This window comes from Lepidochelys kempii, chromosome 27 (genome assembly GCF_965140285.1).
Source record: "Lepidochelys kempii isolate rLepKem1 chromosome 27, rLepKem1.hap1, whole genome shotgun sequence".
Lineage (NCBI taxonomy): Eukaryota > Metazoa > Chordata > Testudines > Cheloniidae > Lepidochelys > Lepidochelys kempii.
The window spans coordinates 16769018-16782701 of record NC_136406.1 but is presented as its reverse complement, the minus strand read 5'-3'; the positions used below and the strand labels follow the sequence as shown (position 1 = coordinate 16782701).

At 46.0% G+C, this 13684-nt stretch overlaps 1 protein-coding gene across 4 annotated transcripts; it reads right to left on the bottom strand.

Moving 5' to 3' along the window:
* Window positions 1-2201: 2201 nt before the first annotated feature.
* On the bottom strand, window positions 2202-13289 carry CNP (2',3'-cyclic nucleotide 3' phosphodiesterase). 4 transcript variants are annotated; one of them, XM_073326317.2, is made up of 5 exons: window positions 13184-13261; window positions 11071-11244; window positions 5647-6316; window positions 4826-4965; window positions 2202-4091 (listed from the first exon to the last, which is right to left on the bottom strand). In XM_073326317.2, exons 2-5 carry the CDS (start codon window positions 11197-11199, stop codon window positions 3639-3641), a joined length of 1392 nt encoding a protein of 463 aa, XP_073182418.2. In that variant the 5' UTR covers window positions 11200-11244; window positions 13184-13261; the 3' UTR covers window positions 2202-3638. The 4 variants fall into 4 exon arrangements, with proteins under 4 accessions (XP_073182418.2, XP_078706896.1, XP_073182417.1 ...); XM_078850770.1 differs by having other exon boundaries at window positions 5647-6311; XM_073326316.2 differs by lacking the exon at window positions 11071-11244 and having other exon boundaries at window positions 13184-13289.
* Window positions 13290-13684: the final 395 nt, after the last annotated feature.

Here is a 13684-nt window from a genome sequence, read left to right as displayed (position 1 = left end):
GCCTCCCTGCAGTTCCCTGCATAGGAACGTTGCTTTACTTCCGGAGCAGCCTGGCTTATTTCTACAAGTAAGCAGCGGCCTTTCCCTTAGCCTGGAATCTGGAACTTGAGTGGCTTTTAAATCACCACTCCGCATTCTGCTATTGGAACCAATTAACAATCCTCTGGAGTGGGCATGAGCCAAAACAGAACCTTTCTTTCCCACAGCTGCAGGCAGTGACTGTGGTAGGAAAAGGAATAAAGAGTTATTCCTCTAAAGTCAGCAGATATGACAAAATACACTGAGAGCTGAGTTAAGTGAGTGGCATGGTCACTTGAGATCATGGACCTTAAGAGACAAACTACAGAGACGTATCTGCTTTTTAAAAGCCCAACCACAAACATACCTACTGGTATAAAGTCCAACTAACCTCAGTTATTCTAAAAACCATTTGTTGAAATAAGAGAACTGTTAAGCGTTTTACTTTCCCCGTAGTGCTCTTGTGCTGTCCCTCCTTGTGACCAGAATACAAAGTGTCTGAGCTGCAGTTGGGTTAGTCTCAGGTGGTCAAGCCCAAGTCCATTCAAAATGAAAGCAGGAGACGCTCCATGTGGTGTTTGGAGATGCTTGTGTGTGTAATGTCTATGGTCTAAAGGCAGAGCTACATTTAGACGGGCAAACCCAGGTATATTCCTTCTTCCCCTTTCTCAGCACTGGCTTTACTTCCAAGAATAACAGGTCTATTGGCAGCATCTCCTGCAAGAGGTGATATTAGTGTTGGGTTCAAATCCTATTCAGGTATAGCCACAACCTGAACTCCAAAAAATGAGTTTTAAAGAACATGAAGCTGCTTCGAGCCCCCTCTTTCTGTGGGCTGACTATGCTGTGTAAGGGGTAGTGCTCTTTATCAGTACACTTGGAGTTTTGCTCCAAGGATGGATTTTTATTGAAGCTACAGGCTTTAACTGTTTTGTAAATAATTGCATTAGTGAATTTGCAAAGACTTTGGGGGCAACATAATTAAGACCTTCATGAACCAATGTAAGTGCCCAGAGCACTTTGGCATCCAGCTAGAATGAGGATTGAGAGCCACTTTGCTGTGGTTTCTTTCCAGTGATCAGTGTTTAACCAAACTGGTCTTTATTGTAAAGAGAACTAGAGACAATAGTGGATACGCTGATGTGAAGCCACTCAGAGAGGACATTAGCCCCCATGCTGTAGTATTTAACTGAATTTAAGGAATAGATTCTGTATGTTTACCTCAGTGTAAAGATTTAACCTTTCCATTGAGAGGAAAGGTTATTGCATGAAGCAATCTGTATTCTAGATAGCTTTCCTAAACGCCCAACCCTCTTCAAGGCAGGCTTCATACTGGTATAAACACTGTCCCTCTGTGGGCCCTTTACCTTTCTAGGATGTGAAGGGTAAAAAATGTGAATATTTGTTGTTTACTTCATTAGGCATAATTCATATGATGTGTTTATATGCAGAATCTCAATCAGACTGAAGCAAAACCATATGCAATTGGTTTATTATAAACTGTATATGATGTACAAACTAATAAACACTTAAATGATGAGCGTGTGACTGTTCTTGACCAGGCAAACAGCCAGGCTCTTCAGCTACCCCACGTTTTAAAGTTGGGCACCCTGTTGTGAGAACTTCCTGTCAAGGGTTTTCAGCATACAAACTGGGAGGAAGACTTGGGGGGTAGATGCCATTAAGGAAAAGGCATGTTCCCCAAAATGGCTATAAAGATGTACATAAATTGGGCCTGCTCTAGCTGAACACTTAATGGTCACCTTTTTTTCTGGGCTTCCCCTATGGAGCACACTGGAGCTCTTGTCAGGCTATGGTTGAGTTTCTCTGCTGAAGTGAAGGGAAACAGTGTGACTCGCTCAGAAGTGGAGTAAAGTGAACTGTTGTCCGTGTTCTCACTTTGAGAGCAGGAGGGCGGTGTTTATTGCTTTCACCAATAAACTCACCAAATTGCAGAATTTTATATTCCACCAGGTGAGGCCTAAAGCTTCCCTCAGTTTTGTTTTAGATGTTCAGAGAAGGGAACCCAAAGAAACTCCCCCCACATGAATTTGGGTTTTGCAAGCTTGCTTCGTAAGTGACCCTGCCCACACCCAGCTGCTGAACACAGTTAAGGTTGTGGTGTCATGGCGACAGATCCTTTACTGCTGTGAACCCTGCATGTGCATGTCAGACAGTAAACACACATTAATACTGGATTTATTTTAATACACTTTACAGTTCATGGGACATTGAGCCATAACATGAGTTTAAACTGCTTGGTCTGACCTGATTAGTTCAGCCAAATGTTACAGGAAGGTAATGACAGCAAATATCTGATCAGTAGGCAAGCAGCATCTCACTATGTTCACATGAGCAGAAATAAGTTTCAACTATAATTAAAAAGTGTAATAACTAAAATGTTTGAACATTAGACAACCAGCTGGAAAAATGTAGATTTGAGCAGGTTAAGTTAGGCATAAATTACAATGCCACCATTATTTACTTCCTAAGTAACATGTTAGCTTCATGTACTTCCATGCTAATCTTAACATTCAAAAGAATTAGACTTTGAATCCAAAGCAGGAAAACCTGTTTTGCATGAAGTACAATTTAGTACTTCAGACATGATTTTAGTGTATAGGATCAGGAGTTAGAGATGGAAAAGACCTATTCGTTAATCTATTCCATCCCCTGCCAGGGCAGGATTGTTCCCTACAATATACATATAGTAGAGCTTTGTCCAGTCTCCGTTTAGATGTCTCATGTGATGGTGGCGCCTGCCATTTTCACTAGAAGACCGAGCAGATCTCACTTCTAGGAAGTTTTTCCTGATATTTAAATTCTGTTCATGATCTTACCCAGAGTAGTTCCATTTAACAGAGCTTCAATTTTAAACTGGAAGTAGATCCTTCTCCCACCCACCAATGCACTTCTCCTTTCTCTCACACCCAAGGAAGTCTTCAAAGCATTCTGGTAGCACATGAAGTTAGGGTAGGCCACACACTGCTAGCTATGGGGATGCAATAGTTTGACCCTTCTGAATGAAGATTCTTGTACTCCCCATAGTACATACCTAATCCTAGTGGTTTTAATCATCTGCTACCAAAGGCAGGATGTTCCATCCGCCTGTGGGGGACTGTACCAACTTAAAGCTGGGTTGAACTTTCAGCTTCAACTCACTTGGCTTCACAGAATGAAAAGTAGCTTAAAAACTTTGGTCCACCACTGTCTAAATCAGTTATTATGGTCACATCTTCGAACAATTGAGGTTCATAGGGAAATTACAAAACGTGAACTATCAGGAATGATCCTCTGAGGAACAAAACGAGGAGTGAGACCTCTCTACAAATATCTATCATTTTAAAAAGTCATTCAGCACTTCAGTTATTTAAAAGATCCTATTTGGTCTACTTAATTATCAGAAATAGTTGTTTTTAGCCACTTCGTTTTCCTTTACACTCAGGTCACCAATTTCCTTCCTGAGGGCCAATACATTGTCCCAGGAGAGACACTTCATACTAGAGTTTGCAAAAGGGCTACTTTAGTACACGTAGAACTTTCTTTTTACAATTTTATAAAGGTTACCCAAGTTATGGTCTTAAAAAAAAAAACCCAAACACACTGCACAGCTGGAGCACTTAGATGATAGTGCAGGGATTAAAGGCAGAGCCTCGCTTGTTACTGCCCTGAGTAGGCACGAGCTTTCCCTTGCCGTAGTAACCTGAGAAAATAGCCTTCACTTCAATCTTTTTAGAAAGTAGGAGCATCCACATGCCATTGCCAAAGTACTGCAGTTTCCCTCCACCAACTTCCTCAATTTCATCACCTTTGTTCCCTGCCTTTTCCAGCTTGACAAACTCCAGCAAGTCAATTCCAGTCTGGACCGGTTCTATGCCACTGGCACATCCAAGGGTAACGTGAGCCCGGCTGCCTTTGGGCAGGTTGTCTGTAGGCAATACCTTGTCCACGTCTCCCGGCCACAGCAGCAGTTCTTGCTCACTCAGTTCCACACGAGCACCCGCCGTTTTTGTCGTGAGGAACAGCGCAGAGATAGTCAAGGTAAAGGCTTTTCCATAGGAAGCCTTCACAACCTAAGGGGAGAGAGGACCAAACGATTTGAATCCAGAATAGGACTTTGACTGACTCTAAATGTGACATTAACCTTGCCCTGCCAAGCCCCTTCAAAGGTTTACGCATCCAGATCTACTTCTTTGCCTTTTCAGTTAGATTCTTCACTGATCTCCTTTGAGGAATTCTCACACATTCCATGTATATGCTACGAAGTGTACCATGAACAGCCGCTCTCCTCAACAATCTTAGGGATTTCACTGGCCTTCTCCAACACTCAATATGGTATGAAAACAACATCATGGTTACAGGTCACTCCCCCTTTTGGTCATCTTAATTTATGTATTTTAATTGGAACCTCAGGCTGATCAGATCTGGTACAAAAGATGGAAGTGACAATACCTTAACTCATGATGACTCAAAACCAAGCCAGGAGAGAAGAACTCTAGTACTTACAGGAAAAACCCCACAAGAAACAGCAGTTAGTCTGGAGATGAAAACTTCCTCAGTGCATTTCCCTGTCAATGTTATTTCTCGGTCCTGAGGAGTAACAGTCTTACTATTTCTCTACTAACCAGGCTGTCAAGTGAGCCAGCTTCACAAGTGCTGTTGTGAGGGGGACATCTGCAGCTGTGCTAAGGTTTTAGAAAGCTGCATGGCCACATCAAATCTACCAGGGTAAAAGGTTGGCATAACACACAACTTGAACACATGTTTTTGAAAGAAGAAAAAAAACAAACAAACCCAAGACACTAACTTCTTGTTGTGCATATTCATCAGCTCCCATAGCCTTTCCAAAGTCAGTAAATTTTGTAGTACAGTGCAATACGCCGGGTGGCCTTTTCGCAAAGTAGCTGGTCAGGTCCAATTTTACTTTGGGATCTTCGGCAGGAAGAACTGCAAGTGTAGACAAGCAATATTACTACTGACAAATTAATATTCATCTTCCCCTGCAAATACTCATTTAAGAGGTATACTTAAGGTTTAATTTTATTTGGAGCCGAGTGCGCTAGACAGCAGGAGAAAATGAAGTGTTGTTTATCCACACAACTAGTATAGTCCAGCAATGCAAGCTTCCTTGCACTGCTAGCTAGTTTGCCTAGGCCTTGATATTGCAGGGATCACTTTAGGGGCAACATGCTGTTTCAGTCTATTTTTATTCGGTCCTTGACCTCTCTCCTCCAACTTACTTCACATAGAGCATCACAGAAAGCAGGTGGGAATGGCTTGGTTATTTCCAGTCTAAGCTGGATTCAACCCTGTGGGCTGCAGGCTCAAGGTTCTATATCCCATTGCAAATCCCCTAAACATCATGTTTCAAAAACTTTTTAAATTTAAAAGAAGCAGTAGGTTGTGCTTCCCTACATAAAAATGATTTAAAGCTGCTTCTGCTTTTTGGACAAAACGCCTTGTTGTTCTAATCAGTGTCTTTAAATATAACTTGTGGAGAATTTAGACTGAACTGGAAGTGTTACTTTGGAAGCTGAGTGGGCAAGTTTGTTCCCTGTGTTGTCTACTAAGCGGTAACCTTCCCTCTGGTTAGTAAAATAAAAAGCTTGGTAACATTTATATACGTACAGTACTTAGACTCCTTTTTGAATACTTTAAGACTTCCAAGCTCATCTAAAAAGGCTTGCCCAGTCTTCCTCAAGTTCTCAGAACTCTTTTTGCTCAAAAACCATCCATAATACAAAGGTAGGAAATCCTTCTCCAAGCTTGGTTTCATCTTCTTCAAATCTTCAACAGACAGTTTCCACTGATTCTTATCCTTAAGCTGCAAGCAATCCATCTTCCAAGGTGTTTTGGGCTCAACAAAGAGGACTTTATACTGGTATCTGTCAGCAATATCAAAGAGTTGGTCTAGCCGTTCCCGTTCATGGTGAGTATCATCCACAACAACAACACTGATGTCTCGCTTGCAATAGTCAACTAAATCCTCATCCAACTTTGAATAATCTTCAGGAATGGAGCTTCTTATTGCAGGTATAAATTTATACGTATCTGCTGAAACGATCTTGCAGGCATCCTTATACTGGTCTTGAATAGCCTGGGCAAGAGTGGATTTCCCACTGCCAGGCAGGCCTCTTATGATAAAAAGGGTTTTAGATTCTTTGACTGTAGAAATGGTAGTATCGTCGTCAAAGAATGGAAACTGCAGATTTTCAGGCCTCTCTTTCGATGACTGAGTAGACATTTTTCTAAATATTTTAGGCAGGAATGTATGGCTCTTCCGGGTAAAGCCTCTGTTCTGAAAGTTTAAAGAAGTTAATTTGTATGATTTTTTTGCTGTAACAATCCAAACAGATACCATCTTTCTGACACTAAACAATGTATCACTGTTCGAGTTCTTACTAGACAGAAGCAATTTTTTTGCTATTCACATGTATTAAATGGTCCATTGATAGTTTTAAATGACACTGTTCTGTCATAAGTCTGTGCCACCATTATCAGTATTAAACCTCATCCTACAGTGCTCTGAACACCACAGATTTACCCTTAAATGTTTCTGCTGGCTCCCCTCCTAATGGGTCAAAGTGACCTTTTTAATCTGAATTTAGAAGAAAATTAAAATGTAAAGGGGTAGGCCAGCCCTGCCTGCTCATTTCTCTGTGGATTATGCCTTTTACTAGCTAGATGCTCACACCTGTTTCCAAACTGGCTTGTGCAGGGTTATACCATTGCAAACTCCATGCTTATACAGAGTGTTTACCCCCCTTGAATTCTAACATACCAGACACCAGTTTATGGGTCAAACTCAATTCAGTCCATATGAAAATAAAAAGCTGTAAGGTTACCATATTGAAACTTCTATTCAAAGACACTGCTCACAGAAACTTAAATATAGCCTGAACAGGAGAAGTGAAAGCTCATGCTACTGTGACAGCTGTTGATGTTGGGAAGATTCAATTAAAGAACAAAAACTAAAATGCAGAGACTACAAAAAGTTTGATTTGCTTTTAAGTCTGATATTTTACAGCAGTCGTTCTCAGACTTTTATACTGGTGACCCCTTTCACAGAGCAAGCCTCTGAGTGCAACCCCCGCCCTATACATTAAAAACACTTTTTTATATATTTTTAACACTATTATAAATGCTGGAGGTGAAAGAGGGTTTTGGGGTGGAGGTTGACAGCTCGTGACCGCCCCCCCCATGTAATAACCTCACGACCCCCAGTTTGAGAACCCCCGTTTTACAGGTATTTTTCCAGTTGTGTGTAAGAGACCACTTAGAGAGAAGTCTGCCTGCAGGAGTGTGTACTTACTGCTGCACATCATGCCAAAAAGACCCTTTCCTCTTGGATGCTGTGCTGAAGGGCACCCCTGGAAATGAGGTAAGATCTTTATTGACAACTAACTGCTGCAGGGTAGAATAATTTTGTGTTGCTGTACTTGTGGCAAAGACATTTAAAGCCCCACAAGTGGCATTATGTGGGGCTGAAGGGAAACCAAAACTAGTGAAATCGCTTGGATTCTACAGAAACAGGCGCTTCTGGAAAAGCGTAAGAGGCAGCTGTTTGCATGATTCTGCCTGTCGGAGTTTTTTGCACTGCAAGCAGGATTCACAATGGGATGTGGTTACTCTGGAAAGAAATTAGATTAGGATCTTTCCATGTAGGAGTAATTCAAAGTACATCAGAATTAAACACTGGCCTTTGTGAAATGGTAGGACATTTTGGGGTGGGACTTGGTCCTGCAGTGATGTATTATCACAAACTTGGCATTATGACATCACACAAGTTTCTTTGACAATATACTGTGGAATCCCTATAGAACCAAGTAGAAGCTGGAATTTGAAGGAAAAGGGTATTTTAAAGACACATATTTTCATTAGTACTAGCAGGGACAAAGATTTTTGTAAACATTAAATAGCCTCTTAATTTTCGCCTTGGGCATATTCTGGCCACTGAGATTGGTTAACCTGGTATGGAGCAACAGCTTGGTTTACCAATGGTGGTTTCACTACAACTAATTAGTAGAAACAAGGGTGGAGACCAAATGCTAGAGAAGTGACACTGCTGACTCAAAGCTTGGATCATCTTGTACTATTCAAGTATTTATTTGGTCTGTGGCAGAGGGAAAGTGCTTGATTCTGCTCACCAGTTGTCATGGGGTAAAGACAGTGGAGGTATGTCTGTGGAAACTAACATTTTGCTTGTATCATTCTCTCCACCCTTCTTATGTGGTTTTCATCACTTTTAAGCAATTTGGGACAAGAGCTGTGTCTTCTTTTATGTCCAAGAAGTGCCTAGCATGTTTGTGGGTGGTACTAAAACGATTTCCCCATGCTAATTTTCCTCCTACTGTTACTCACACCTTCTTGTCAACTGTTTGAAATGGGCCACCCTAATTATCACTAGGAAAGTTTTTTTTTCTCTTGCTGATAATAGCTCACCTTAATTGATTAGAATTGGTATGGCAACACCCATTTTTTCACGTTTGTGTGTGTGTCTATCTTCCTACTGTATTTTCCACTGCATGCATCTGATGAAGTGGGTTTTAGTCCCTGAAAGCTTATGCCCAAATAAATTTGTTAATCTCTGAGATGCCACAAGTCCTCCTCGTTCTTTTTACTAAAATATAAATCCCTTTAAAACTGAACTGAAGCTACAAAAAGTAGGATGATGAACTCAAAATGTAGGCCTGTAACTGACCATTGTGTACTGTTGGCACATTTTATGCAGAGTGCTTACCAGAGAAAGTAGCTCATTTATATTAAAAAGTGGCCTTGGGCCTTGTTTGGAAGAATGCAAACGATCCACCCGGAATTCTCTTGGGAGCTTGGCAGAGCTAATATTCCCTCTTGGTAAGCACATGGTACTTTTTACTCATTACAGAGGTACTTAGTGTCTCATTTCATCTCTTGGGCTCTTTGTCCACATGGAAGTAGTTTGAATGGGAGCTGTAAAACTTGTTTCTACATCTAACTGTTGGATCAGATTTGACTTGACAGGGTCCACTTAACCTCAACAAGTATGCAGGTAATAAGTGAGAGTCAGATTGTGTAAGAGCTACAACCACAAGGGAGCATCTGAGTGCGGCATGCATCTAGTATTTGGATGGGGACTGGTTTGCAGTCAAACTATTTTGATGAAACCAGCTGTTGGTGACCAGCAGTAACGGAGGCATTCTTTTTAAAATGCAAACAACAGAACAATAATAGAAAACCCCCTCAGCACCCATTGTTTATCAGCCAGCTTTAAATAATAAGCTCTTTAATGAAACCAGGCCACATACAAAATGGACAGACAATGGTACCACACAAATAAGTCTTAAAGGAGCAGTTGGCCAGTTTCTGATTAAACAATCTATTCAATTCAACACCAGCTCTGTCATTTCTCCCCTTCCCCCCAGTTGTCCCTACAAAGCTCCTATTTGTATGGAAACAAGTATTTGGTCTCCTTTCCAGGAAAGAGGATGAATTTTAAGTGGCACTGGTAAGATTTGCAACAGTGTTTTACTCCCTGCTAAGAAGGGCGGGGTGGGGGTGAGGGGATAAAGCAGTTAGCAGTTTTCTATCGGACATGACTAGTGAGGTTTTTTCTAGAGGGCACAGGCACTGCGGTTAGGAGGAGAACCTCTAAGCACTGGTGGCCCAACAAAGGATTTAGAAAAATGAGTGGCATTAAGACGTCGGTTAAACCTTGCCACTCACATCACCTCACTTGGCATTCCACCCTCTGCTGTTGTTTTTAAGTAGTTTGCAATAGAGACCGTGACTTTTTTCCATCGGTAATGCATACAATACATCTTGGGAACTATACAAAGACTAAATTCCAATGCAATCTGTGGAGTGGGTTTGGAGCTATGTTAGAGAGTCTAGGCTCTCTTCTTATTCTTAATCACAATACCCATTTCTGCAGGTGGCAGAAAGTTGCCTGTCTATTCAAAGAGGGGTGGTTCCAGGAAGTGAGATTTGAACTTCCGTTTATAGTCTCATTGGAGAGATGGCCTGTGCAGGAAACTTGCTCAGGTTTATTTTCCCCAGCACTCCTAACCCCAACTAACGTTTCAAACACTCCACACTTGCGACAGACAGACATTGCCTATAGCACAAACATAGGGAGACACAACAGTTCAAATTAGCCAGACCAGCAACATGCTTGATGGAGTTCCTAGGATGCGTTTCTTTAATTTCTGCCACTCACTGCAAGGGGGATTGTAGTGGTTTACAAGGGCTCCAAGGGAGAAACATCCCCTCTCTTGGTCGTTTAGTGAGCCGGTCCTTTCACAGTCTTGTTAAAATACTTCTGAAGATCCGAGTTTTTCTCTTTTCACTGTAGTATGCTATACCAAGTATCAGCTACTTAAAATGTCAGTCAGCACCCTTTCAAAGCTACATCATTCTGACCCTGTGTAGTAATATCTATATTTTGCTTGTTTGTTGAACAGGAAATGTGAACGTTTCCAAAAAGTTCATTTAACGTGTAATAGGCTGCCACCTCTTTCCTTGCCTACACCCACAGAGTTTGTATTTAAGTGAGAATACAAGTCCTCTCATCCTGACTAATGGGAACATGCACTTTTAGTACAGAGCACATCTTGATAAAACAGCAGGAAATTTTTTTTTCGGGGGAGAAGGTTCTAAGCTAGACTGGCACTGTCCAATGTCGCACTCATCCTACAAGTGGCTCTGTCTGAGCAGACCTTTACATGCTAGCCGAGCCCTGGGGGAGTTTAACTGCAGGATCATGGCCAATATCTGTCGCAGATTGTCCGTCCTATCCCCCCATCCCAGCCACCCCATCCCTCTCACAGCACTACCCAGTCCCGTCCCCAAGCACCTGAAGACATGAGTTTGGAAATTCTGCCACCAGTTACGCACAGCTACAGCATAGTTTTGATTGCAAATTATGGAGCAGATCCTCCTTCACAGTCTCTTTAAAACTTTTTCCTCCCTGCGTCACTACCAGCCATTGTGCAATGCATTTCAGCAACATTTAACCCCTCACTCACTCAACACATAGAAGGTTCACAGGGCCCCAAATAAAAGAGGAGACCTTACGTTGTCAGGGGAGCGCCAGCAGGCTCTCTCTGCCTCCAAGATGAAGGCTGTGACGATCTTAACGTGACTGTTTAGCATGCAGTTTGGCACTTTACAAAGATAGCGAGCTGCTCGGAGCGGGGGCTGCATTAACCTGGCTCAGACAGTCACTACACAGCTCAGAATTTGTAGACGCTGTTGATAAAGACAAAAGGAAACGAAACCTCCCAGGGACTCTGCATCTCTCATACAGGCGGATGGTTGCATGAGAAATTCAGATGTCTGGGTGGGTTTTATTTTCTTCCTGTATTTACAGACATACGATGTGGTGCTGTCCTCGCCTTGGGGGCTGGCTCTAACTCTCTTAAGTTTTAAAAGCTCTCCTGCAGGCATAGCAAGCATTCAGGCTGGACCTTGCATGGATCCCCCTGAATTTCCACAGCCTGCGAGCCCTGCCTGGGGTCACCAAAGCCAGGGTGTCCAGATGTCCTGATTTTTATAGAAACAATTCCGAGAGCGGGGCTTTGTCTTACACAGGTGCCTATTGCTCTACGACCCTGTCCTGATTCTTCACGCTTTCTACCTGGTCAAAACACACCCCCACCCCACTGTATGCAATAGATGGGACAGTCCAGAAACTAGCGCCCTATGGGGGACTGGCTGAAACCCCCCTGTCTGCTCCTAGGAAGTGGCTGCCCCCCAGCTAGGAGGGTCGGGGGGGGGGGTTCACCCTATTGCTACCCCAAGACGCTACACCAGCCTTGCAGAAGGTCCATAACATGCCAGCCCAGGCAAGAAGCCCCCGGGGCTGGGAGAGGCACTGTGGGGGGTGCTCTGCTCAGCCCCCCTCAGCGGGGGGTCCCATTCACCAGCAAAACACTTCACACACGCACACCCCCACTGTGATCCCTGAATCCCCACAGCATATGGCCCCCTGACCTGATCCTATAGCCCCCCACAAAACCCCCCTTACCACCCCCTTGCCCCTCTCAGTCACCTACCCCCTACAGTCCCCCCACCTCTCCAGGCACCTACCCCCCATGGTGCCCCTTACCTCCCCTATAGCCCCTCACAGCCCCCACAGACACCTACCCCCTCCAGTCCCCATATCTCCCTACAGCGCCCCTTACCCCCTATAGCCCCCATGACCCCCCACAGTCCCCCTTACTCCCCCAGAGCCCCCCACAGCCCCCCTTACTCCCCTATAGCCCCCACGACCCCTTCAGACACCGACCCCCTACTGCCCCACAACCCCCATAGTCCCCTACAGCCCCCCCTTACCTCCTCTATAGCCCCCACGACCCCCCACAGCCCCCCTTACTCCCCTCAGACACCGACCCCCTACAGCCCCCCTTACTCCCCCTAGAGCCCCCTGCGACCCCCCACAGCCCCCCTTACTCCCCTTAGAGCCCCCCACGACCCCCCACAGCCCCCCTTACTCCTCTCAGACACCGACCCCTACTGCCCCACAACCCCCATAGTCCCCTACAGCCCCCCTTACCTCCTCTATAGCCCCCCTTACTCCCCTCAGACACCGACCCCTACTGCCCCACAACCCCCATAGTCCCCTACAGCCCCCCCTTACCTCCTCTATAGCCCCCCACGACCCCCCCACAGCCCCCCTTACTCCCCTTAGAGCCCCCCGCGACCCCCACAGCCCCCTTACTCCCCTCAGACACCGACCCCTACTGCCCCACAACCCCCATAGTCCCCTACAGCCCCCCCTTACCTCCTCTATAGCCCCCCACGACCCCCCCACAGCCCCCCTTACTCCCCTTAGAGCCCCCCGCGACCCCCACAGCCCCCTTACTCCCCTCAGACACCGACCCCTACTGCCCCACAACCCCCATAGTCCCCTACAGCCCCCCCTTACCTCCTCTATAGCCCCCCACGACCCCCCCACAGCCCCTCTTACAGCCCCCCGCGACCCCCCACAGCCCCCCTTACTCCCCTCAGACACCGACCCCCTACAGCCCCCCCTTACTCCCCCTAGAGCCCCCTGTGACCCCCCACAGCCCCCCTTACTCCCCTCAGACACCGACCCCCCCTACAGCCCCCCCCTTACTCCTCTTCCAGCCCCCCACGGCCCCCTTACTCCCCCCACGGGCCCCGCCGCGCCGCCCGAGCCGCTCACCATGGCGAGGGCGGCGCCTCCAGCGGCTGCGGCTGCCGAGCGGAGGGGACGCGGCTCTGTCAGGGGCCCGCCCGCCGCGATTTTCATAGCCCCGCCGCGGTGGGCGGGAGGCGCCGAATGCGCACGCGCCGGCCAAAGGCCTGACGGCCAGCAGCCCCTAGCGGCCAGGCCGGGCATTGCACGCCCCCGAAGCCAGCCACAGGGCCCCCCCCCCGCAGGCTTGCAAGCTGAGCTCTGAGCAGCGGGGACACCAGCAGCCTGCCCCCGCCAACCCGGCCTGGTGGTGTGAGTGCTCGCACTCACACAGCCGCCGTGCGCACAGACACGCCTGCTCCTTCAGGCACCCCCGCTCGGCCTGTGCAGCCCCTGGCGCACCGGGCCGGGCTTGCCGCGCCTGATCTGCCTTGCGCAGTGAGCGGCTTCACAGGGGTGCCCTTTAAAGTAGCAGCAGTAGAGCTGGCTGGGCAACGCTTCTAAGCACAGCTGAACGGGGCAGGGGCC